This window comes from Grampus griseus (assembly GCF_964374135.1).
Source record: "Grampus griseus genome assembly, chromosome: 5".
Lineage (NCBI taxonomy): Eukaryota > Metazoa > Chordata > Mammalia > Artiodactyla > Delphinidae > Grampus > Grampus griseus.
Genome location: NC_138998.1, coordinates 98272656 through 98299958, shown reverse-complemented (window position 1 = coordinate 98299958; position 27303 = coordinate 98272656). Strand labels below are relative to the sequence as shown.

Genomic DNA, 27303 nt, shown 5'->3' with positions numbered 1-27303 from the left:
CTATCACATCATCCAGTTTTATATTCTTAACATTTAAAACAATCTGAAATTACCTTGCATATACAGTTGTTGTTTATTAAATTTTTCCTCATTGTAAAATTAAATTCCATAAGAGTATAGATCTTGTATTGTTCAATACTGAATCCCAGACACCTAGAATATTGCTTAGTAGTTAAATGTATTTTTGGACAAATGGACTGATGGGTGATTTTTTTAATTTTTATCTTTGGGCAGGGAGTAATGGTCGATAGCACCGAGGATATCATTTTTAGCAGTCTTAATAAAGCTAACCAAATAGGGTCTCTCTTAGAAATCTTGTTCTACTCTTATTGATGTTGGTCTATTCCTGGGCTGTCTCAGATAGCCTAGTCCACTTAGGTACTAATTCCTGTGCCCTTTGCTTGCTTGTAAGCATTCCCTGTCCAATTTAGAGAATTACCAAATGTATTTGTTCCTGGATAGAGCAGAGGAAAGTTAATCGGTGGAGACTATTTCGGAATTGTTTAGAGGAAAATCTGGAAGTACCAGCCCACATATCTTGTCCTATCCTGATTAATTTGTGGAGTTTCTTCTTTCTAATTATCTTCCAATAGAACTTTAGAAGTGAGGGGAAGAAAAGAAAGTTGATTAATTTTATCCCTATTAAAACAGCAAGTTAAAGGGTAGCTTGTCTGGAAACAGAAGGAGTTTGTGAAGAAACTGGGTGATTGTGAAGAGGCTAGGCCAATTTCTAATTACAGCTCACTGAAGACAAAGCTACTCATTTGAGGTATATTTTCTGAGATTTCTTTAAACTTTTAACCTTTTTTATTATTATGTTTTTCCTAATAATAATAGCTGATGATTTTATCACATGATTGACACATGAAAATCCATAAAATCGAAAGTGTTGCATTTTGGGACAACAAAAATTAGGAAACTCTTTATTCCAAAGTTTGTTGTGCAATGAAAGACACCTAAGGTATGAGGCAGGAATCTGAGTAGCAGGAAATAAAATCTGTCTAACATAAACAAAAAGAGAGATATTTTTGGAAGAATACTAGGCAGCTCACAGGATAAAAGGAAAAGCTGAATAAACAAATCTCAAAGCCAAAACCAGGGCAGCTCTGGGAGGTCTTTTCACTAGCACATTACTATTAAGGTGACGAAGCTACAGTGACTTTTCACCTTCTGTCTTTCGATTTGAATTTTAAATTTTCAGGAGTAGACTACCAAAGTGAACATAATGATGTGGAGCAACAATTTCCCCTCTACTTCTCCTGTTTTTACATAAAAGCAACAGGATGAACTGAAAGGAAATTTTTTTAAGTTACACTTTGGGCAGTATGGAGAAAATTGGGGAATGAAACTGAAATCAGTGAGAGTGTAATTCTAATAATAGCAAACATTTGTTGAGCGTTTACTATGGACCAGACACTATGTTGAGTATTTTGCATCCATTAACTTATTGAATTCTCATGATAACACTATGAGTTAAGGATAGTAATAATATATTTTACATTTGGGAAAATTAAGGCTTAGAGCAGCGGTCCCCAACCTTTTTGGCACCAGGGACCAGTTTCATGGAAGACAGTTTTTCCACAGGGGGGGTTGCAGGGGGGTTGGGGGGGATGGTTCAGGCGGTAATGCGAGCGATGGGGAGTGATGGGGCCAGCTTTGCTGGCTCACTCACCACTCACCTCCTGCTGTGCGGCCCGAATCCTAACAGGCCGCGGACCGCTACCGGTCTAAGGCCCGGGATTGGGGACCCCTGGCTTAGAGAAGTGAAGTAACTTGTTTAGGTAGTATATTAGCAATTAGGAGTAATCAGGAGGCTGTTGTAGTAATTTGAAGCAAGAAACGATAATGGCTGAGCTAAGTTAGTGAGATAGAACCAATAAAGCTTAGAGAACGGTTGTATAGGGAATGTAAAAATGGAAGGAGTTGGGGGCTTCCCTGGTGGCGCAGTGGGCGCGGGTTCGTGCCCCGGTTCGGGAGCATACCGCGTGGCGCGGAGCGGCTGGGCCAGTGAGCCATGGCCGCTGAGCCTGCGCGTCTGGAGCCTGTGCTCCGCAGCCGCGGAAGCCGCGGCAGTGAGAGGCCCGTGAACCGCAAAAAAAAAAAAAGGGGGGGGGGAGGAGTTGAGAATAAATCCTAGGCATCTGGGTCAGAAAGTGAATGGATTTTTATTCAACAGGAGAAAGTTTTGATGATAGAAGTATTATGATGCATTTGATGAGCTAACTTGTCCATTTAAGACCTTTTACTTGCCTGTGGGATGTGTCAGCAGGTCTCCCACTATACTCTTGCCCCCTTGTAATCTCTTTTCCACACAGTTCCCACCATGGCCTTCAAGGCCCTACCTATCTTACTTGGTTACATACAGCTCTTTCCCTCACTAAATATACTTTAGACATACAGGCCTTCTACTTTTTCTGAGTGGTGGTGAGTTCCTCCCCGCCTTGAGGTCATGCCCTGGCTAATTTCTTTGACTGGAATGTTCTTTGCCAATATCTTGTCATAGCTTTTCCCCTTCTTAACATTCACTCCTGGGTGAGATGTCCCCTCATCAGAGAGGCTCTTCTATACTAACCCTCCTCTGCCCCATTGCCTCCCACCCTCAATCACCTTTCATAGCACTGAGCACTGCTCAAAATTGTGTTCACTTGTAACTCAGTTGTTTATTGCTGTTTACCTCCTCCAGATTATAAATTCCATGAGAGCAGGGACCATGTATATTCACCATCTACACATGAGCACAGTCCTCTGTAGCATATATAAACTCAATAAGTATGAAAGATTAGAAAGTCCTATATGTGAGCTGAAGGAGACTTTTGAAACCACTTTAAGTCCGTGGTAACTTGCAGCAAGCCACAAAATGTGAATGTGAAGACACACATGCAGATTTATAATTAGTAAACCTTAAACTTTATAAAGAATTCACATGCAGTGATCTCATTGCAAAATTTATAATTTTGTTTAATCCTGTCATCTCCTTAGTGGCAGATTTTAGAACTGGAAAATCTGGGTGCTTTTTTTTTTAACCTGAGGAAAAATTCATCTTTGGTCATTGCAATTTTCTAAACTTTGTCTTCTCTCTTAAAGGCTCAATCTCAAGATATAGTTCCAACAATAGGATTCAGCATAGAGAAATTCAAATCGTCCAGGTAATTCATTTTATTAAACTTGTGATTAAGAAGTTGTGGGTGAAAAGTGATATTAGATCTACATAATTATTCCTCCTACTCTTAGAAAAAAGTAAGTTGCTATTTCAGAAGCCCATAGATATTAAAATACTTGTACCACTACCTCTGGATTATTCTAAAGAATTTAGAGTTTAGATAAACTCTGACAACGTCACTAGCAAAGGAAATATCTTTCTTATATGTTACTAATTGTAAAATCATATTTATATTCAAAAAATTCATTCTATGGCACTTGTACTTGAAAGCTGGCCCAAGTTGAATATTGTATATTAAGGGTGGTTTCTTTGATTGAAAACAATTTAAAATTTTAAGTAAAAGTTAGACTTTTACTACCTTATAATGTAATCATGTTTTTTCATTTTGTTTGTTTTGTTTTATAGTTTGTCTTTTACAGTGTTTGATATGTCAGGTCAAGGAAGATACAGAAATCTCTGGGAACACTATTATAAGTAAGTATGTTTGTGAATGTTGGTAAACTAGATGGTTATATTTTAATAACCAGTAATGATTAGAAATCCAAATGATTACATGGGCTAGGTTGCAATGTTTATTCTTTATATAATTTAAGTATACTTCCTAATTTAAAAAAAAAGTATAATCATACTTCACATTATTTCTCAAATGCTTCAGGTTCTTCCTGACCTTGCATATGTTGTTCTGTCTGTTTTTAATGTCCTATTCTACCCTACTTCTCTGCAACTTAAGGTTAATATATTTGTTCTTTAAGGACTAGCTCAAAAGTCACCTCCTCTATGAAGGATTCCACTGTTTTGCCCAGTTATTCTGTCCCCCATGTTGACACGGTACTTCTTCCATTCATATCTCTTGAATCGTACTTATTACATCTTAAACTCATGTACCATAGCTGCCTCCCTAGTGGGATTATGAACTCCTCAAGGGCAGGGATTTTTTTTTTATTCAGTATTTCTTCAAGACCAAGTATGATTCTGGCCAGATAGATCAGTAAATACTTACTGTATAAATTTAGTTAAAATAACAGCACTAATAGTTGATCCATGTGTTCTACAAGCAATTCTAAACAAGATATTTTTAGCATGTGCAAATCAAGTGCTCACCAATTTCTTCAGATTAATAGCTGTCAAGTTGCTAGGATCCAAGTGTGTTATACTTTCTCAAGATTTGCATGCGATGTTAAAATAAATTCATTAAACTTGTAATATTGCTAGGACTTCTTCATTTAAGATGAGTGTAACTCACTTTTGGAGTCTGAAATTTATAAACAGTATCTCTTCACTAAATGCACTTTTGTTCTTATGAACTCTTGTCTTGAAATGGTGTGTGATGACTGCCAGATCAGATTTTAATTTTCATTGGCTAATTCTTTCATGCTAATGTGGGGACAAATGTTGTATTCCTTGGGTAGGAACCAAAGGAGATTTATTCCAGATATTCTTTAAATATTGAGGGCCTATTTAAATCATATAGAGCCAGAGGACCTCTGAGGTAGAAAGGGAAGAATGCTTCAGATTTGAGGGCCAGTTTGGAAAAGGAGGGGTGGAATGTTTGTGGTATCCTACAATAAATTCTCTGGGGGAAATGTGAGGCGTTTTTGTTTTTAAGGAAACCTCAGTTTTCAGTATAGGATTTTTTTATTCTTCTTCCAATTAGTAGGTAAACAATTCTTTTTTCTAAAAAAAAATGTATTTAGTTACTTTAAAAAAATGTAACATTTATTTTAATTACGGAAAACAATACTGCATAAAAAAATAGTACTTTAAAAAGGAAGCTTTTTTTCTGACTTTAACTTCTTTTTCTTCAAAATCTTTTTGGAAGAAGTTAATGAATTCAGGAGTATTATAGGTACATTGTAGGTGGAATGCCGAATATGGTTACTGTTGAGAAGTCTACAGTAATAGTAAATTTATTTCCTCTATCTCTATACTTTTCTAATTGTGAAAGAACAAGTGCATTTTAATCTATTAGACTGAAAGAGGTTAAAAAGATTAAGTCTACTGTTGGCAAAATAAGCCACTCTTGTAGTGAGAATGTAACATCTTTCTTGGATAATTTATCAATATCTGTTAAAATGAAAAATGTTCATGCCCTGCAGCCATAATTTTTGCTTTCAGAAAAGTACAGTATGACTAGGACTACTGGGCAAAGATACACAGAAAAGAATGTGTGTTGAGAATTATTTATAATGACATTTTTTCATATCAATTATATGAAGAAAAAAATGATTCTTAATAAAAGTATGTGCTTAATATATATGGAGAGAGAAGAAAATTCTTAGTAGAATATACCGTACCATTAATAGCATTTGTTTTGGGAATAAGATTATAAAGGAAGTTTAGTTTGTCATTTGTATGACTCTGTAATGTTAATTATTGTATAATTTTTGCATATTACTCTTAGAATATAAAAAAAGTAATAAAGCATAAAATATAAAGAGTGCATATTTGGAAAGGAGTTAATATTTGGAAAATATAGAAAAGCATATTTAAACATTGTTTCCTGTAAATCTCACTAATAAATTTACCATTGTTAATCTTTTGGGTATGTTTCTTCTATTTTGAAATATATAATATACACTTTACATAATTGAGAAAGTAGCCTTCTAAAGTATGTACCGTGTACTATATAGTTTTTCAGTTAACATTTTATGATAAGGGTGAATCAGGAAAAACATAGAAAGGATGTAACTCTCATGGCAGCCTAATATTTTTTCATATTCCTGTGCCCAAATTTGCTTAATCATTTCTCTATTTTTGGACATAAAGACTGTTTTCAGTTTTTGAAGATTATAAGCAGTTCTTCAGTTAACATATTACTGTATAAATCTCTGTCATACTTCATGTTTCCTTAGTATAAATTCCAGAAATGAAATTACTGGCTCAAAGTGAACATTTTTAAAGCTCTTGATAGGTATTTCCAATTATATCAGTTTCCATTTCCACTAATAATATGTGACTGTGATAATCTGCATTCATTTTTTAAATGATAGGAGAAAATGGTATTAAAAATTTGTTTTATTTTTATATGCATGTGGTTACTAATGGCATTGAACTTTAAAATCTTAATTTATGATTACACTGAGTCACAAAACACATATAAATGTCCAATAAATATATGAAAATATATTGAACTTAACGAGCAATTAACAAAATACAAAGTAAAATAATATGCTGTTAGGATGGTAAAAAATTGAAAAGAATGATAAGAGCCATGCTGGCAAGGGAGTGGGAAAAGTGCTGGTAGTAGTATAAATTGATATAACATTTCCAGAGGATAATTTATCAATGTTTATCTAAAACTTTAAATTTTGTATGTATTTCTGGAAATTTTATTCCTAAGAACAGATCTTAAAGTATCAAGAAATTTTTAAAATGTATTTAGGAGGATGTTTATCCCAAAGTTTTTCATAGTAATGAAAATTGAAAGTAACCTATGAAGTGCAAAAATAGAAGTTTGGTACAATATTCAATGACACGTCCATTATACTTTATAATCATTAAAAGAAAGATGCGAAGGAAATCAGTGATTTTTGAAGTGCCACTGTGATCTGTAAGTGAATCCTTATACAATTGCAGTGGCTGGTTATCAGCTTAAAAGTCAAATAGAATAAAATAAAAGCTCTTTGTAAGTATTGTCTCAGGAGACTATTTCAAATATATTTACATATACTTATGTGTCTAACGGCATCTTAATGTAAAATGTATTTCTCACTATGGTTATGGTAAAAAATATTTGAGGAACACTGGTGTAGAGCTTTAATGTTTCATATAAAAGTAGTTCAAACTATACTGCAAAAAAAGATCAGGGAAATGTACATATATTTCAGAAAGGCAGTATAAAACAGCAGGATTCCATTTAAATACAGATGTAGATATTCATATATGAATGTACACAAAGGAAATGTTGAAAATGATTTACGTGAAAATATTAATGGTTGTATCTGTGTAATAGGATTATGGTTTTACTTGTTATTTTTTAAAATTATGAAATGTCACTAAATTTACCATATTATGATCCAAATGAAAAGAAATTATTTTACATGAAATATGACTAACATGGTTAATATATTAATTACTCATATAAACTAATAAGAAATAGCACCAAAGCCTGTAATGTATAAATGGACATAGGACATGAAGACATAATACACAGGTTAGGAATTGCAAATGGAGAGTAAACATAGAAAAATGTTCAAGTTTATCTTTAATATTTCTCATTCTTTATATTATACAGAGAAGGACAAGCCATTATTTTTGTCATTGATAGTAGTGATAGATTAAGAATGGTTGTGGCCAAAGAAGAACTTGATACTCTTCTGAATCATCCAGGTACATGTGTGTGTCTTTCAGTCTGTGATGTCTGTGCTTTGGGGTCTGTTTATGTATGATGTTTTGTTCTTTGGTGTAAGCAAAACGTGTTGTTTACGCTGTGTGATCTTTTATTTAAAATTTTTGAATTTTAAAACATATTAATTATGCAGAATTAACAATATCTTTACTTGCAGTACCATATATTTTTTAAATTTCAAAGCTTTTTGCAATGTTTTTATTTCCCTGAAAATGAAAATGCCCTTTTTTTCTGATTATATAAGTAATGTGTCAATAGCAAAATATGTGGATGGACAAAGAATAAGGAAGAAAGTAAAAATCGATGTTTCAACACATTAAAATTTTTTTGGTTACCATCTTTTTACGTGTGTGTGTGTGTGTGTGTGTGTGTGTGTGTGTGTGTATGTGTGTGATCACAGCATTTCTTAGATATTTATTGTGGGAATTCTTTTAAAACAGATCTTTTCTGTTTTTAAACTACTCCCAGCCCTCTTTGAAGATATCAGTATTAACAATTTGGTACTTTTACTTTCATACCTTTATCTATATTTCATATCATATATACATACACAAACATATACAGGTACCAAAGATACATATAGTCGCCCTTGGTACCTATGGGAGATTGGTTCTAGGATCCCCAAGGATACCAAAAACTGTGGTTGCTCATGTCCCTTATATAAAATGGTGTAGTATTTGCATAGAATCTATGCGCATCCTCCCACATACTTTAAATAATCTCTAGATTGCTCATAATACCTAAGAAAATATAAATACTATGTAAATAATGCCAGTGCATGGTAAATTCAAGTTTTGCTTTTGGAAACTTCCTGTAATTTTTTCCTGGCGTATTTTCCATTCACAGTTGGTCGAATTTGTGGGTGTGGAGTCCACGGATACAGAGGGCAAACTGTACAGGGTTGGGCGCTATGAGAATTGTCATCGTTATTTACTAGACGGGATCATTTTCTGTACACTCTTCTGCATCTTCCTCTTCTCAAATAACACTGCATGATGGAAATCCTTTCAAGTCAAATTGCATATATATAATTATTCTTTTTAATGATGCCTAATATGCCATACTGTGAATGTACCATAGTTTATTCAGTCATTCACCTGTTGCTAGATATTCTTTTTTTTCCCACAGTAAGTTTTCCAGTAGTATTGTGAAATTCTGCATTTTTAGCCTTACTCATGGAAAAACATTTTAAGTGGCCTTTGTACCTGTGGTTTTAGAAAAGGACTTCTAACAATTCTTGCTGCTTAACCATAATATCTTTGGTATTTTTATTGGACAACCTCAAGTTTATGCAAGTATTTGGGGGGGAAATTATCCAGCCTGTACTTTTTATGTGACTTTTTCACTTTTAAAAACTTAGTCTTTTATCTGGGTTGAGAAGGCACTTGATTCTACATTCCCTTTTTTGTTAATATTTCCACTTTCTCCCCCAAAAGTGTTTTGACGTTGACCAAAAAATGAAATAGTTCCTGCAAAATCTGCTTTAAATACCGTGGGATCCTTGGTTTCCTCAACTGAAGCCTTGTCCATGTATCTTTATGTACTTACTGATGCATTTATTTTACCGTTAGATTCCCAAAGGAGGAATTTCTCAGCTGAAACGTATATGAAGGTTTTTTTAAAATTGAAGTATAAGTTGTAATACAGTGAAATGCTCAGATCTTAAGTATATAGTTCTGTAATTTTGACAAATGCATACACTCATGTAACTACATTCCCAATCAAGAAACAGAACATTTTCATCACCTCAAAAAGTTCCTTCATGCCCCTTTCCAATCAACACCCCACACCTGGAAACAGAGGAACTACTAATCTGATTTTGATCCCCAGAATTTTGCCTATTCTACAATTTCATATAAATGAGGAGACATACAGGACATACATTTTTGTGCCTAGGTTTTTTCATTCAGCATAATGTTTTGGGGAGGCACCCATGTTGTTGTATCACTTGTTTACTCCTTTTGCTTGCTTTGTAATATTCTATTATATGAATATACCACAGTTTGCTTATCCAGTCTCTTGTTGATTAATATCTGGGCTGTTTCTAGTTCAGGGCAATTATGAATAAAGCTGGTGTGAACATATTTTTGAGATATAATTCACATATAATATTATATCAGTTTCAGTTATTCAGCATAATGATTTGATATTTGTATATACAGTTAGCTCCTTGAACAACTGGGGTTTGAACTGCACAGGTTCGCTTATATGCAGATTTTTTTCAAATAATGCTACAGTAGTACTACATGATTCGAAGTTGATTGAATCCACGAATGTGGAACCGCAGATACAGAGGGTCGGCAACGAAGTTATTCACAGATTTTTGACTGTGCAGGGTTCGGAGCCCCACCTCCACATTGTGCCAGGGTCAACTGTATTATGAAATGATCACTATAATAAGTCTAGTTAACATTTTTTTTTTTTTTTTACAACACATAGGGTTTTTTTCATGGGATGAGAACTTTTAAGATCTGTTCTTAGCAACTTTCAAATACACAATACAGTATTACTAACTGTAGTCACCATGCTATACATTACATCTCATGAATTATTTGATGACTGGAAGTTTGTGTTTTTTGGACCCTTTCACCCATCTCAAGCTCCCTCCACCCCAGCCGCCTCTGACAACAGCCAGTTTCTTCTCTGCATCTATCGGTTTGTTGTGTTTTGTTTTCTTCAGATTCCACATGTAAGTGAGATCATATGATATTTGTCTTTCTCTGACTTATTTCACTTAGCATAATGCATTCCATTTTGTCATTTCCTATCTTGCAATGCCCCCCCCCCCGATTTTGTATTAGGGCTGTAGAGATCTCATAAAATGAAGAGTATTTACTCCTCCTCTATTTTTTTATCTTTTGGATTTGTGTAGAATTGATATTATTTCTTACTTAAACATTAAAATAGAATCTACCAATGAAGCCATCTGGGTCAGGATTTTGTGTGTATGTTGGGGGCATGAATTATAAATTCAGTTTCTTTAAATGATGTAAGGCTATTAAAGTTCTGTATTTCTTCTTGCGTCACTTTCGGTAATTTGTGACTGAATTTGTTAATTTGTTAATTTATCTAAGTTGTGAAATTTATTGGCATAAAATTGTTTGTAACATCCTCTCATTATCATTTTAATGTCTGTAAGACCTGTATGATATACATATCTTCTTTCATTTCTAATATTGGCAATTTATGTTTCCTCCCGTTTTTCTTGCTCCATCTTTTAAAGAGTTTATGGTTTTATTAATTTTCCAAGAACCAGCTTTAGGTTTTGGTATTTTCCTCTGTGGGTGTGTCTTTTTTAAACTTCATTAATTTCTGCTCTCTTTTTATTAAGAACTTCCATTTTTATTATGAACTTTCTGTATTTAAATTGAATCTTTTTCAGATGTAAGTGGAAATTGTTGATTTTACACCTTTCTTTTCTAATAAAGCATTTTACACCTTTGTTTTATAGTAAAAGCATTTAAAGTAATACATATTTTCTGAGTATTTAGCTATATCTCACAAATTTTGATATATTTCTTTTCTTTATTATTTGGCTCAAAGTATTTTCCAGGCTTAACCTTGTAAATTCTTCTTTGATGCTTGGATTATTTAGTAGTGTATTATTATTTAATTTCCCAAATATTTGGGAATTTTCTAGGTATATTTTTGTGATTGATTTCTGATTTAATTCCATGTGATCAAAGAACCTATTCTGCATGATTTTTATTCTTAGAAATATATGGCCTAACATATACGATTGAGTGTGGTGAATGTTCCATCTGCAATTACGTAGAATGTATATCTTGCTGTTCTTGCCTGAAGAGTTCTATAAATGTCAGTTGATAGTGTTATTCACTTCTTCCACATCCTTTCTTTATTGAGGTATAGTTGATGTGTTAATACAATATCATATAAGTTTCAGGTGTACAGCATAGTGATTCACAATATATTAAAGTTATGTTCCATTTATAGTTAATATAAAATATTGGTTGTATTCCCTGTGTTGTACAATATATTCTTGTAGCTCATTTATTTTATACATAGTAGTTTGAACCTCTTAATCTCCTACCCCTACCTTGCTCCTCCACCCTTCCCTCTCCTGAGTGGTGACCACTAGTTTGTGCCCTACATCTGCGAGTCTGTTCCTTTTATGTTATATTCACTAGCTTGTCGTATTTTTTAGATTCCACATATAAGTGATATCATACAGTATTTGCCTTTCTCTGTCTGACTTATTTCACTCAGCGTAATACCCTTCAAGTCCATCCATGTTGCAAATGGTGATATTTAATTCTTTTTCATGGCTGAGTAGTATGCCATTGTATATACGTACCACATCTTCTTTATCCATTCATCTGCTGATGGACACATAGGTTGCTTTCATATCTTGACAACTATGAACACTAGGGTGCATATATCATTTCGAATTAGTGTTTGGGGTTTTTTTTTTGATAAATACCCAAGAGTGGAATTGCTGACTCATATGACAGTTCTATTTTTAGTTTTCTGAAAAACCTCCATACTGTTTTCCATAGTGGCTGCACCAATTTACATTCCAACCGGCAGTGTACAAGGGTTTCCTTTCCTCTACATCCACACCAACATTTGTTATTTGTGTTCTTTTTGATGATAGCCATTCTGACAGGTGTGAGGTGATATCTCATTGCAGTTTTAATTTGCATTTCTCAGATAATTAATGATGTTGAGCATCTTTTCATGTACCTGTTGGTGAGCTGTATATCTTCTTTGGAAAAATGTCTGTTCAATCTTCTGACCATTTTTTAATTGGGTTGTTTGTTATTTTGATGTTGAGTTGTATGAGCTGTTCATATAGTTTGGATATTAACCCCTATTGGTCATATCATTTGCAAATAAGTTCTGCCATTCAGTAGGTTGTCTTTTCATTTTTGTCACTGGTTTCCTTTGTTGTGCAAAAGCTCTTAACTTTAATTAGGTCCCACTTGTTTAGTTTTGCTTTTATTTCCTTTGATTTAGGAGACAGATCCAAAAAAATATTGCTACAATTTATGTCAAAGAGTGTTCTGCCTGTTTTCTCTTCTAAGAGTTTTATGATTTCAGGTAGGCTTTAATCAATTTTGAGTTTATTTTTAGATATAGTGTTAGAGAATGTTCTAATTTCATTCTTTTACATGTAGCTGTCCAGTTTTCCCAGAACCACTTATTGAACAGACTGTCTTTTCTCCGTTGTATATTCTTGCCTCCTGTGTTTTAGATTAAATGACCATAAGTGCATGTGTTTATTTCTGGGCACTCTGTCCTAATGTGGTGTATCACAAGGATCAGTGGATCATTCCACTGATCCATGTGTCTGTTTTTTTGCCAGTACTATACTGTTCTGATTATTGTAGCTTTGCAGTATAGTCTGAAATCAGGGATCATGACTCCTCCAGTTCTGTTCTTCTTTCCCAAGATTGTCTTGACTATTCAGGGTCTTCTGTGTTTCCATACAAATTTTTAAATTATTTGTTCTAGTTCTGTGAAAAATGCCATTGGTATTTTGACAGGGATTGCACTGAATCTGTATTTTGTCTTGGGTATTATGATCATTTTAACAATATTAATTCTTGCAATCCATGAATACAGTGTATCTTTTCACCTGTTTATGTTATCTTCAGTTTCTTTCATCAGTGTGTTATAGTTTTCTGAGTATAGGTCTTTTACCTCCTTAGGTAGGTTTATTCATAGATATTTTATTCTTTTTGATGCAATTGTAAATGGAATTGTTTCCTTGTTTTCTCTTTCTGATAGTTCGTTGTTAGTGTATAGAAATGCAACAGATTTCTTTATATTAATTTTGTATCCTGAAAATTTACTGAATTCACTGATGAGCTCTAGTAGTTTTGGGGGTGCATCTTTGGGATTTTCTATGTATAGGATCATGCCATCTGCAAACAGATCCTTGTGATAGTTTTACTTCTTCCTTTCCAATTTGGATTCCTTTTATTTCTTTTTCTTGTCTGACTACTGTTGCTAGGACTTCCAAAACTGTTTTGTATGAAATTGGTGAGAGTGGGCATCCTTGTCTTGTCTTGTCTTGATCTTAGAGGAAATGCTGTCAGCTTTTCACCATTGAATATGATGTTAGATGTGGACTTGTCATATGTGGCCTTTATTATGTTGAGGTATGTTCCCTCTGTACCCACCCTCTAGAGAGTTTTATAATCATTAATGAATACTGAATTTATTTCAAAGCTTTTTCTGTATCTATTGAGATGATCATATGGTTTTTATTCTTGAACTTGTTAATGTGGTGTATCACAATGATTGATTTGTTGGTATTGAAAAATCCTTTCATCCCTGGGTTGAATCCCACTTGATCATGATTCTTTTGATGTATTGTTGCATTAGTTTGCTAATATTTTGTTGAGGACTTTTGCATGTATGTTCATCAGTGATATTGGCCTGTAATTTTGTGTGTGTGTGTGTGTGCACGCGTGTGTGTGATATCTTTGTCTGGTTTTGGTATTAGGGTGGTGCTAACCTCATAGAATGAGTTCGGAAGCGTTCCTTCCTCTGCACATTTTGGAATAGTTTGAGAAAGATTAGTGTTAATTCATCTCTAAATATTTGATAAAGTTCACCTGTGAAGCCACCTGGTCCTAGATTTTTATTTGTTGGGATTTTTTTTTTTTTTTTTTACTACTGACTCAATTTTATTACTGGTAATTGGTCTGTTTATATTTTCTATTTCTTCTTGGCTCAGTCTTGGGAGACTGTACATTTCTAGAAATTTGTCCAGTTTTTCCAGGTTATCCATTTTATTGGCATATAGTTGCTCATGGTAGTCTCTTATGATCCTTTGTATTTCTATGGTGTTGGTTTTAACTTCTCCTTTTTCATTTCTTATTTTATTGATTTGGGCCCTCTTCATTTTTTTCTTAATGCGTCTGGCTAAAGTGGGCGGAGTCAGGGTCCAGGAGATCCTGGGGCTGTTGCCTGCCCACTGGTGGCTGAAGCCACATCCTGGAGCTAGTACTGGCCTACTGGCAGGAAGAGCCAAGTCCTGGGTTCTGGTTGCAGGGCCCAGGGGTCCCATAGCAGGTGTTGAATCGCTGGTGGGTGGGGCCGGTTCCTGACACAGTTGGGTATGGGGCCCAGGGTGTCTTGAAGCTTGTGTTCACCCACTAGTGGGCAGGGCCAGGGCCCAGCCAGTCCCAGAGCAGGGTCTGGGCAGGGCAAGGCTGAGATAAGCTAGAGAAGGATTCCAAAATGAGCTTACTGGCACCAGTGTCCACGTGGTACAACAAGTTCCCCAAAGTGGCTGCCTCCGGTGTCTTTGTCCCCAGGGTGAGCTTTACCTCTCCAAGATCAGCAAGTAGGTCTGACCCAGGTTCCTATCAAATTACTGCTTCTGCCCAGAGTCCTGAAGCCCATGAGAGTGTGTGTGCACCCTTTAAGAGTGAAGTCTCTATTTCTCCCAGTTCTCTGGGTCTTCCAAAAGTGAGCCCTGCTGGCCTCCTAAGACAAATGCTCTGGGGATTCATCTTCCCAGTGCAGGACCCCTGGGCTCAGGTGCCTAGCATGGGGCTCAGATCTGTCCCTCCTTTGGGAGAACCTCTGCAGTTATAATTATTCACTCATTTGTGGCTCGCCTACCCAGGGGTATGGGATTCGATTATATCTCTACTCCACCCCTCCTACCCATCGTATTGTGATTCCTTCTTTATGTATTTAGTTGTAGAATATCCTTTCTGATATATTCTGGTCTTTTTCATTGATGGCTATTCTGCAAACAGTTGTGATTTTGGTGTGCCCATGAGAGGAAGTGAACTCCATTTTGCACCTGAGAGAGTAGAGAATAAACTGCCTGGGGACAGTCCGGGAAATGAAGGCTCTGTGCTGCGGTTTAAGATAATCATCTGGGACAAGCAGCAGCACAGCCAGGCATCAGATGTCAGGGGGTGTGGACAGGGAGCCTTTTCCTCCCACAGATGCCACCCAAAGTTGCTTCCTCATTCAGTCCTGTGGAAAACAATCACACATCTCCCACAATCTTACTGATTTTTTTTTTGTCTACTTGTCTATCAATTTCTAAAAGAGGGGTGTTGAAGTGTCCACTATGATTGTGAATTTATTTGATTTCCCTTTAATACTCTCAAATTTTGCTTTATGTATTTGGAAGCTTGTCTCTTAGATACACACTTAAAATTGTTTTGTTTTCTTGATTGCTTCACCTTTTTATAATTTTTAAATGCCTTTCTTTTTCTTTGCTAATACCTTTGTATATTGAATACTACTTTGTCTAATATTGGTGTAGCCATGCCAGCTCTCTTACACCTAAGCATACGCATAATATGTTTTGCAAGGCTTTTACTTTCAACTTGTTTGTGTCCTTATGTTCAAAGTGTGCTTCTTGTAAACTTCATATCTTACTTCATATCTTACTTTTCTATCTACTCTGAAATTCTCTGCTCCAGGATAAATTCCAGCTGGACTAAATATTTAAATATAAAAATTACACTATTACAGCAGTGGAAGAAACTATGGGAGAATTTTTAAATTAGAAATTTACATATCCTTTGACCCAGCAACTCCACTTCTCAGATTTATCCTATAGATGTTCTGGCCCCTGTACAAATTTTTGTATGTACAAGTTTATTCATTATAACATTGCTTATAGTTGTAAATATTGGCAACAATACAAATATATCTCAGTTGGGTACTAGATACATAAATTATGGTACATAGTACTGAAAGACAGGACATTCACAACCGTTAAAATAATGATGAAACTGCTCTCTGTATGTACTGATATGGGATAATCTCCAAGCTATGAAATTAAGTGAAAAGCAAAAGGTGTAAAATAATGAGAATAGTCTGCTGTAAGAATAATATATAATAATTGTTTTCAAATATGTAAAATATTCATAAAAAGATGCCAGGATGCCAAGAAACAGATGATGATATGGGTTGCCTCTTGTAGAGAGGACAGGTGTATGGACTAGGACAAAGATGGGAGGGAGCAGATTCTTTTGCTGCATACAATTTTGTCTCTTCTGAATTTTGAACTATTTAAATGTATTATGTATTCAAAAGTAAAAAAAAAATGCTCCCAAAATTGTAACAAGGTAAAAACATCTTGTTAAAGTATCTAGGTTACTTATAATGCTGCAACTAAAATATAAAACCAGGATCCATTTTATACTCCTACTTCTGTTTGAAGTTGACCTCTTTTTTTGTTGACAGTAAAAATGAAACCCAAAATGTGTGACCCTTTTCTAGGTGCTGTTCAGTAACTGTTTAATGAGCCCCCCACTCCCACCTCATCCATCTTTAGTTTACAGTTCCAACCAGAGGGCAGATAATCTTAAGAAGAGGTATTTTTAAAATTCTCCTGTCACTCAAATACATGCTTCACAGTATATGTCTTTAAATGTTTATGTATGTGTGATATGGGAAGAAGTGATTGGAAAACAATTTCATTGGATTACAGTTTTAAGGATTTGGGAGAAGATAACCCAAAAAGCTGGAAATGTGATGATAGCCTTATTTTCTCTTTTAGATATTAAGCACCGCCGAATACCAATTTTATTCTTTGCAAACAAAATGGATCTTAGAGATGCAGTGACATCTGTAAAAGTGTCTCAATTGCTGTGTTTAGAGAACATCAAAGATAAACCATGGCATATTTGGTAAAGTTTTATATTTACTTTTCATTTTATCATTCTGAAAAAAATCTCCAAACTTTAAGGGTTTTTTCCAAGCTCACTTTATAAGTGGTAGGATGTAAGGTAAAGATTTTGTTTTATAGAATCGTGGCTTGCAGGTATTCATTAATATATTACTGTTAAAACCTTTTCAAATCTTTTCAGGGATAGACAAATAAAAACAACTCTTTAAAAGAACAACTTAAACAACCTACTTACTCACCCAAGTTCAGCCACACTGATATCCTTCTGCACATTGAATCAGCCAACCACAGTCCCACCTGAAGGTGCTTGTACTTGTTACTCCCATTGTCGGAATCATTCTTTAAAATAATTTTCCTGCTTGTTATTGCACTTCCTTCAGGAAAGAGACCTCTCTTAATAACTCTGAAACATCACTATACCTTACCCCCATCTCTTGTTTTTTCCTTACTTTGCTTTACTTTTTGTATTTCCTTATGACCCCTTCTTCTTTTATTTTTTGTTTTATAGTCTGTCTTCCTACACTAGTGCATTAGTACCATGAGAGCTGGGATTTCATTGATTTTGTTTACTCTGTAACCCCCAGAATAGTAATGGTACCTGCTACTTAGTAGATACACAATAAGTATTTGTTGATATGAATAAATAGAAATGCAAAAATTAATATTATTTGGACATACTAATAAGGTTGAACTCTTAAATAATTAGTGTCTGAAATTATTATACGTTGTTTATTTAGAAAGCAGTTTCTTACTAATATATTTAACTCCAGTGTGCCTTTCTACCAAAATATTCCAACAAGGATAACCAGAAGTTATATATTAGTATTTTAAAGCCTACCAATACCTTATGTTAAATTAACCTTCCTTCTAACCACCTGCTTACCTCTCCATGCTGGAAGATATCCTTCTCTTGCCATTTTTCCCCTTTTTATAAGAAGATATCTATAGAGCAAGGCTGAACACAAAACAAGGAAGTGGTAGAGCTCAGAGAAGAACTTTAAGAGCTAACCTTGGTGCTGAAAAGAGAAGAGCTTGAGAAAGCCATTGAAACTTTTCTGTACCCAAGGCTTCATATCTCAAGTAAAACCCTCCTTACTTTGGAAATCAGAGGAAAAGTCAGTGTTTACTAAATGATTCTTGAGTTGGAATTTGAGGTTTTGTGGTATTTGGTTGGTGAAGAAAGGAGGGACTTGGGGTAGAGAAATATCTTGAGATAGAACCTTTGTATTTTTGTATATCATACTTAAATTGATAACATCTGAAGTAGAATAATTTTTAATTTTTGCATTAAGTGTTGTGATTGCTTTGATAGAAAGTACAACATTCAAAACATAGGTCTAATTAGTAAAAGATGCAGTCCTCTTAATTTCGAAGTAGAAATTAATTTTACAAATGGAAAAATCTCTTTCTACTTAAAATAATTAGTAATTGAATTTTAACAGATTTATTGTGACACCTGAATATTTTTTAGTGAGAGAAAAAAGTAATACCTGATGCTAAAAGGATATGGACTTATAACATATTGCCAGTTTCTATATTACACAACTTATAGAAGAATACCAAGTTTTTCTTTTGAATTTATCTAAAATTTTGACTTCTCCTTAATTCAAACTGGACATCTCACTAAGTTCCAATTAGTGTTTCACTTGTTAAGTTTGTTTTTATCTTTTGCAATGTTTTTAAAGCATGTATGAAATTAAAAATACATTTATCCATTAATTTTAGAGAAAGAAAGTAGCACTCAGTGATGCAGCGATAAAATATTGCATCTCTCTTGTCTTAGGTACAAGTAAATTTGGTCAGTAAAAAAGAGCTCATAGAGAAATATAGTCTGGAAAATTAAAGGAAAAATTTTTTGGTTTATTTTTGACCAGTGTACTAAACATATAGTCAACTCTGATTTTCAGGTCTGATTGTGTTATTGTTCTTACAGTGTGTTCTTTGACTAAGTCCCTGGTGTGATATATGTACGTATTTGCTTTTTTACTATCTTGTGAGGGAGACAGATAATAAAACAGGTAAATAGATGTATAAAATGTCAGTTGGGAGGATGAAAAAAAATGAAGTAGAATAGTAAGAGAAAGAATAATGAATGCGGTCCCTCTCTGAGATCTAACTGAAGTCAGGGAGCAGTTCACACAAAGGTTTAGAGGAATAACTTTCCAGATAGAGAGGCCAGCAAGTGAAAAGGCTCTTGGATGAGAATGTGCCCAGTGTTCTCTAGGAACAGCAAGAAGTCCATGCTGGCTGGAACAGAGATCTAGGGGGAAATTGTAGATGAGGCCACTGAGAAATAACCAGGGGCCATGTCACATAGGGCCTTGTAGGAAATGATAAAGACTTTGGCTTTTATTCCAAGTACAAGTCTTACGATTTATTTGAAAGGAAAGGTAGAATTTAAACATTTGGGAATTATTAGGAAAAGATGCAGGGTTTTTAGTAGGGCAGTGACACCTCCACCAACGGGGAAGGATTTCTTCATGGTACTGTACTCTTGTTTGGGACTAGAAGTTTTTGATAAAATCAATACATTGATCTTACTTGATAATAAGCATTTCAGTTACTGATGTTTTGCCATTAATATAGGTAATCCATAGTTTGCTTTGAATAATTGTGTATCTTATGCTGTTTGTTTCTGTCTTCCTATTTTAAAATAATTTTATGATAAGTCATATTCTTAGTCTAACAAGTAATTCCTTGGAAGTAATTTCTGTTTTGATTAGAATCCAATTAACAGCTTTAAGGTAATTGAGTACATTTTAAAATCATGCTTCAGCACACTAAAAGGAACCCTAATCATTCAGAAAATCTAATTACGTATACTAATTGTTATTATACGATTATATTTTGAAAGGAAATAACTATATCAGTAACATGTTATGAGAAGCTATTAGTCTGTGTCTTTGTTTTTTTTTTTTTTTTTTTTTTGCTGTACGCGGGCCTCTCACTGCTGTGGCCTTTCCCGTTGCGGAGCACAGGCTCCAGACGCGCAGGCCCAGCGGCCATGGCTCACGGGCCCAGCCGCTCCGCGGCACGTGGGATCCTCCCGGACCGGGGCACGAACCCGTGTCCCCTGCATTGGCAGGCGGACTCCCAACCACTGCGCCACCAGGGAAGCCCTAGTCTGTGTCTTTGAAAAGGATTGTTTGATACCCTAAAAATCTTCTGCATTTTATTATTTTAGTTTATATAAGTTTTTATTATTTATAAAATAATGTCACAGTAAGGATTTAGGTTTACTCTCAAGAATGGAAAGACAATGAAAAGACCCTGTGTTCAGTGTTTTATATCCATATCTCAAATATTTAATTCTTACAATAATCACCTGAGGCCAATGGTGATATTCCCCCAGTTTACAGAGGCAGAAACTGAAGGCAGAAGAGTTAAACAACCTATCCAGGTTTTTGAAGCCAATAATTAAAAAACTATGGTTGATATCTCCTGGAATTTTTTTATTCTACTAGTTTACCAAAGTTACAATTACAGGTTTATGCCTTTTAGATATCAAACTTCATGTCAAATAAAGTCACTCCATCCTATGGCTAAATTACAACCGAAGTATAGCATTTCTAATAAGTAAATGCTGTTGAATCATTGGGGCTGGTAGGGTGGTGTATTCTATAACGCTTTTCTGCTACTGGGACAATAACTCAAAGTGTATGTTTCATTAATGCCAGTCTGAGTAATATTCCTAGAATAGTAACTTTTTAGTGATACACTTTTCCAAATGTCCATATAAATTATGAATAATTTTCTCATGTCTTGCTCCTGAACTCTTAGACTTTTATATCCTATATATATTCAGTTTCAGTGCTTAGCCAGTTTTGCTCAGATATGTTAGTAGAATATATTAATTTGCTATATGGCAAAATTGTAAGTATTTATTCTTGTAGTTTTATGATGTAATGAAATGGATTTTTTTTACGGATTTTATTGCAGTGCTAGTGATGCCATAAAAGGAGAAGGATTGCAAGAAGGTGTAGACTGGCTTCAAGGTACATCACAAAATACTGTGCATCTTCAGCCTTTATTTCCCTTCCATTCACGTTTTCTTTCCTTCTTCACATTTTATTTTTGTTATATCACTGCCTTTCTTCCTCTTGTTTCCATTTATTTCTGCAATCAGAAAAAACAATACAGTAAGTATCCAATACTTTGCTCCATTTACTTCAATTACATTTTTGTAAAGGATTTATTTAAATAAAGTGCTTACATCAACATGCATGACATCTCTAGAAAATAATTTTAATTTATGGCAACAAATTTCTGTCAGATCTAGTAATAGAAGCACATTTGAAGTTTGGGACAAATTTTAGACCTTACTGTCAATAACTAAAAATAAATCTTCATGGCATGTATCGTTCAAGAATCATGCTATACACCATATGTAGCTCCATTTATTCATGGCGTGTTTTTACAACTTTTAATACTCATATTTAGTATTATATATGCTGGTATTCTATTAATGTTTTGTAATCACAGTTCTATTTGTTATTCATCACAATAGCTATCATAAATTAAGATATATCATTTTTCCTAAGGTTACATTGTCTGCTAGACACAGGAATGGATTGAAGCACAGTGACCCACAGAGAGCAACAAAATGTGAATGTGAATGAAACCAAGTTCTATAGGTCCTTCTTATTACAGGACCCTTGAAGATCAGGCCAAAAAATTTCCATTTTTGAGCAAAACAGTTGAGGATGATTTCTATTAGAATCTCCCTGCCCTGAACAAGGGTGAAATAACAAGAGATTATAAATTCTAGCCGTAGTCTTGTGGCTATAAATTTAATTTCTTCTACACAACCCTCTCAATTCCAGTTATTTGTGGGTTTTTTTCTCTTCTGTATGTCATAGTGGATCTAAGAGTAGCCTGCTTGTCCATACATAAAGAGACATAGTATTTCTTTGGTTCAAAGTACTAAATGTACTTCTGATAAATATTTCTATGTGTTATTAGTAAAATGTGGTGTTTTAGGTAACTGCACAGACCATTGTATTTTTTTCTCTTTCGTGTTGTCATCATGACATTTACCATTAAACTGCAAAGAACCTTCTAGTTATATTTTACAATTAAGTGAAACTTAACTGAGAACCTCTAGTAGTTCTCAGAAGAGCTAGTGGGATTTTTCTGTGAACACACCAACTTCATTTCCTAGACTGTGCAAAGAAGTGGTCAAAGTGACCACTCTGGGACTGATTCCCACATAAAACAGATAGGTTACAGAGGAACATTATAGAGAAGACACTAGAAGCATATTTTCAGCCTTTACTTCTTATTTTACAAGTGCTTATTATTGTTCACAGTGGAGATATAGCATGGATGGAAACACCACAATTGCTCATAATATAGTAATTCAAAGCACAGTAACTTACTGAAAATAGGTTGATGGTCATCTGAATTTTAAATTGTAGATCTCTTTTTTGGGGGGGGGTATTTTGTCTGTAACAATGAGGCCACTAGGTGTCAGTAACGATCCAACATCACAGTGCCACTTGCCAACTCTGGTCTTACCTAATTTTTGTGTCTTTGACTTTTCTGATCCATTATCTTTGCATCTTACCTCCCAAGTCTTTGTAAGAAGGATACTTTATAGGAAAAATTTTTGTGCCCTTGTGTTACCATATTATTTTATGTAACCTTTACAACAATTTTCTGCAAAGTAAGTAGTAGTATCCCCATTTTATGTGGGCAGCGTGGAATAGTAGTAAAAAGCACTTGGGCTTTCAAGTCTAGCAGATTTATTCCACTACTTATTAATTATTAACTAATGTCTCTAATTATCTTATAAAAATAATTTTCTTCATCTGTAAAATTAAAAAATAAAACTTCAAAAATTGCCATACAGATTAAATGAAATACTGCATGTGTTAAAGTGCCTACCATAAGAAAGCACTCAAAAAATGTTAAATTTACCCTTTTACCTAACTTCTCCATTTAGTAGAGGAGGAAACTTAGTATGTAGATTTAAAAGTATATCAGTTTGGTTTTGAGTAGAAGATCCTTTATTCATAATGTCTATGTAACAGTAAACAGTTTACATTTTTGATGCTCCTAACTGTCTCTCTGGATTTGAAAAGAGGGGAAAACCTATACTGCAAAATAGGTAGCAATAAATATAGGAGACTAGTCTGTGCCTATAGCTGTTAACTTATTAGCCAAAAGTTTTTCTGTAAATCTGTGAAGGATGTTCTGAACTTATATCTCTTCATTTTCCTTGCAAAATTCTGAAATTTCCTAGCATGATAAACCAGAAGGCCTGTGGTTCATTTTGGACGAATTTAATCTTATTATTTTAAGTTTATGGTTGAAAAATTGTGGGTAAAACATTAAATGACACATTTTGTGCCATGATTCCATTCTCTTTTGGAAGGATTCTCAATAATTACCTATGCACTACAGCCAAAGACAAGAACCCATGAGTAGACTATGAAATATTTTTTAAAACCACCAGAGAATATACAGAAACCATTGCAGAGGTAAAGAGAGATATTTATAAAATGAAATCCTCTCATGTGACTAATGAAACTTATTCATTGTATCACTTTATCTGTATGTGAAAAGTTAATAATGCTTCCAGGTTTTAATATAAGAATTTTATAAACTATGCATATGAGTATTCCAATGAAAGACCGAGGACTGAACACACACTTAGTTTCATCCCCTCTTCAGATCTCACTGACAGTAAAGAGACTTTTGTTTAAAGCCATTTAACCCAAAAAAATGGGAGCGACAAAAATGGCAACCAGATTTTGGAAGCCAAATATCTGATGAATGTTGAATAACTTAACAGACCTGAGAAAGCGGAATTCTAAGCTAGCACTGGAGAAAGCTGGAAAGCATCCTAATTTACATTGCAGATCCCCTCAAAGGCTCAGAAATTGATGGAAATTGGAAATAAGGATGAAGTGAGACAGAAAGGAGAAGACAGTTATACATCCTTGCCCCAAAAGAAGATTGAAGTTTCATTCTTCGCAGAGAGTCAAATAGTATCCCTGGACTGGAGAACACCAAGCACAACTGTATGTTGGCATGCTGACCTGAAAATGAGGAGTAACTGAAAGTTTCATACTGAAGGTTATAACCGTCTTCTGCCTTCTCCTATTTCTCCTAGAAGACACTGGCAATAGGTAGAAGACAGCAAGTCAACTTTGAGGAGTCAGACCAGACTAAAAGAAAAGACCTAAAGGTATTAACATCAGAAATTCTCAAGGAAACGGCTTAGCTAGATACACTAGACTGAAGATCACTTTTGACAAGCCTCACACATGTAACAAAATTCCAATCAGCTTTACAGTGTTCACTGATACATATGAGAAGATAGCAAAAGATCACCAAGTATTTGAAGATCAAAACATTAGAATTATGGAACATAAACAAAAAAAACAGATTAGAAGAAGACTATTTAGGGAGAACATTTCAAAAAACTATTAGAGTAGCTTCAAAGAGATAAGAGAGAATGTATTACTTTCATAAATATGACAAGAATACTACTTGAAAAATAACAAAAAAATGAGTTCTTGGAAAATAATAATAGAATAGTAGAAATGGAAAACTCAATAAAAAGAAGATAAAAAAGAGACAATCTCTCAGAAGGTGCAAAAAAGACAAAGAATGGAAAGAAAAGATAAAGTAAGGAGTCATTTTACGAGGCTCAATAACCTAATAAGAAGTTCTAAAAGAGAGAACAGAGAAAAAAGAGGGGAGAAAGTCATCAAATAAATCATCAAACAGTATTTTCCAGAACTAAATGATGAGTTTTTAGTTGCAAGGCCCCTTGAGAGCCCAATGCAGTGGATGAAAATATTCCCACACCAAGGTGCATCATTATTAAAATCGACACTGTAAGACAGAGGAAGATTCTACAAGTTTCCTGAGAAGAAAATAAGAGGTTTCATCTAGAGGATAAGGAAACAAAGTAGCAACAGACTTCTCACCAGCAACACTTGGAAGCAATGCCTGGAAGAATCTAAGGAGAAAATAATATTCTCTGGCAGTATCAGTGTATTATAGCTGTATAATTAAGACATCTTCAGCCATGTAAAGTCTGAAGAGTTCACTTTCTATACCATTTACTAAGGTAGCCACTGAGGTGTACTGATCAAAAACAAAAGAATAAACCAACAAGAAAAAAAAAATAAGGGAAATAGGAAAATCTGCACAAGAGAGTTGGGAAGGAATCCCTAGGATGATAGTGGAGATCCTAGAGTGATAATGAAAGATCTCATATGAAAATAACTGGGCAAACATGGAGAACAACTGGTTCAGATTAAATAGTTTTACACAAGACTAAGGGAGAGTTCTTTAAGAAAGTGAAATTGATTGTGTATTATGCTTCATAATAGTAAAGGTTGAAACAGTGTGAGAGTAGTGGGATTGAATTAATGTTAAGTACATTTTAAAAAAAAAAAGCTAAAGCAGGGTTGGGGATGAAGAACAATTAATAACTGCAGGGAAAACAAAATGTAGTAGAAGAAAGGAAAAGTAACTGGGGTATATCACTCGTTTCAGCTGTGAATAGCATTCATATAGTCATCCTATTGATGACTACATCACTGTGTTAGGAAAATGGGAGTATTGGTCACATGATGAGCGTGGCAGAAGAACAGTGTACAAGTGTGTGAGAACCGAAGCCCCTTATTACATTGAAGGAACTGATATTTCAAGAAGTAATAATAAAAGCATATTATTTAGAGATACACAGGTAATCACCTAAAAGGGAGTTGAAAGTAGTTGCCTGTGAAAGGAGAAAGAGGGGATGAGGCAAGGAACTGCTTTTTTTAATACAAGCCTTGTAGAACTAGTTGATTTTAATTAGGTGCATGTACAATGACAGAAATACAAACTATAGTGTGAATTGTGCTTTTAAAAAGAAAAAAGCGTACACATAGGTTTCTACCATGTTCTTATGGATATGTCTTGGATTACTTGAGAGAATGGGTTTTGCCCTGTAGAGACTGATAATTTTTTATTTGGTTTTTATTATCAGATCAGATCCAGGCTGTGAAGACATGAAAAGATAGTATTCGGAAACCTCAACAATTTTCAATTCAAGGCATATATATTAAGGCAAACTGAATACTTTAAATTTTTTGAAAGTTTTTACATCTAAGAATACTTGATAATCTTCTGCTTGCATTTATGGACTCTGAATGAGGTTTTTAAGAACATAAGACTTCAGGTATGCTAATCTGGCCATTAATTATATAAAAACTAAATGTTTCCTGAAGGGCTCCCTCCCCAGAATTATCAACTTCTTGAAAGGTCTACATTTGATTGTAATTAGAATGTGTAAAGTCAGAGTTATCTCAGTATCTCATCTTGATTTATGATATCTTTAATGCATTTTATTTTTTTAATTGTCTTCTAAAAACTTAGCTTATGATATGACTTTGTAGTATGATTATGCTTGTGAAAAAGAACTTTTAAATATTTATAAGGGACCATGGGTAATTAATATATATTAAAGTTTTGCTATATGTCACCATCAATAAAACATAAAATGTAATATACAAACTAGTGTGCTTTATATGCTGAAAAGAATAATGCTGTGTTAATATGGTGTTTGGTGTTTTACTGTCAAACATTTGTAAATTACCTGAGACCAAGTTAAGCTGAATTTATTTATTCAGTGAATAAAACACTGAATAAATAAATGAAACATCTCTGTACCTATACTAGTTTGGCATTGTCCTAGGCAATGGTGATACAAGGTAAACAAAACATATTCCTTATCCTCAGAGAACTTAAAATTTAATGAGGGAGAATTTGAGAATCTTTTCATACAGAGTATCTAATTTTATTTCATTGGCTGACTGAAAATATTGCATTTTAATATTAAGAGGTATAAAAATGAATTAATGTGATTCTTCATAATTATTACAACTGACTTATTCTTTCTTCCTTTAAAATATCTCCAGTTTACTGCAGTACTTTGTTAAAATAGACTGTGACTCACCAACTGTGTTTTTCCTGGGCATAAACTGCTACAAAAATGTTTTTTAGAATTTTAAACATATCTCTGCCATCTACTGTATGCAAATTGTGTTACTTCTCACAACTTAGAGACTGCTTATAATTGTAAACTCTAAATAGAAGCTTTCATTTTTAATTAATCACTGGGAAACAGTGGATAGAGCAATGGTGTAAATCCTGAAA

General features: G+C 34.2%; 1 protein-coding gene across 2 annotated transcripts in view; it reads left to right on the top strand.

Moving 5' to 3' along the window:
• Positions 1-26629, top strand: part of ARL6 (ARF like GTPase 6) — a 48175-nt gene extending 21546 nt beyond the window's left edge. For both annotated transcript variants that reach the window (XM_082655262.1, XM_082655263.1), the window contains exons 3-8: positions 3085-3146; positions 3566-3634; positions 7395-7489; positions 17014-17143; positions 21082-21137; positions 26135-26629. In XM_082655262.1, the coding sequence (XP_082511388.1) occupies positions 3085-3146; positions 3566-3634; positions 7395-7489; positions 17014-17143; positions 21082-21137; positions 26135-26160 (438 nt within the window). In that variant the 3' untranslated portion in view covers positions 26161-26629. The remainder of the gene's footprint in view (positions 1-3084; positions 3147-3565; positions 3635-7394; positions 7490-17013; positions 17144-21081; positions 21138-26134) is intronic.
• Positions 26630-27303: the final 674 nt, after the last annotated feature.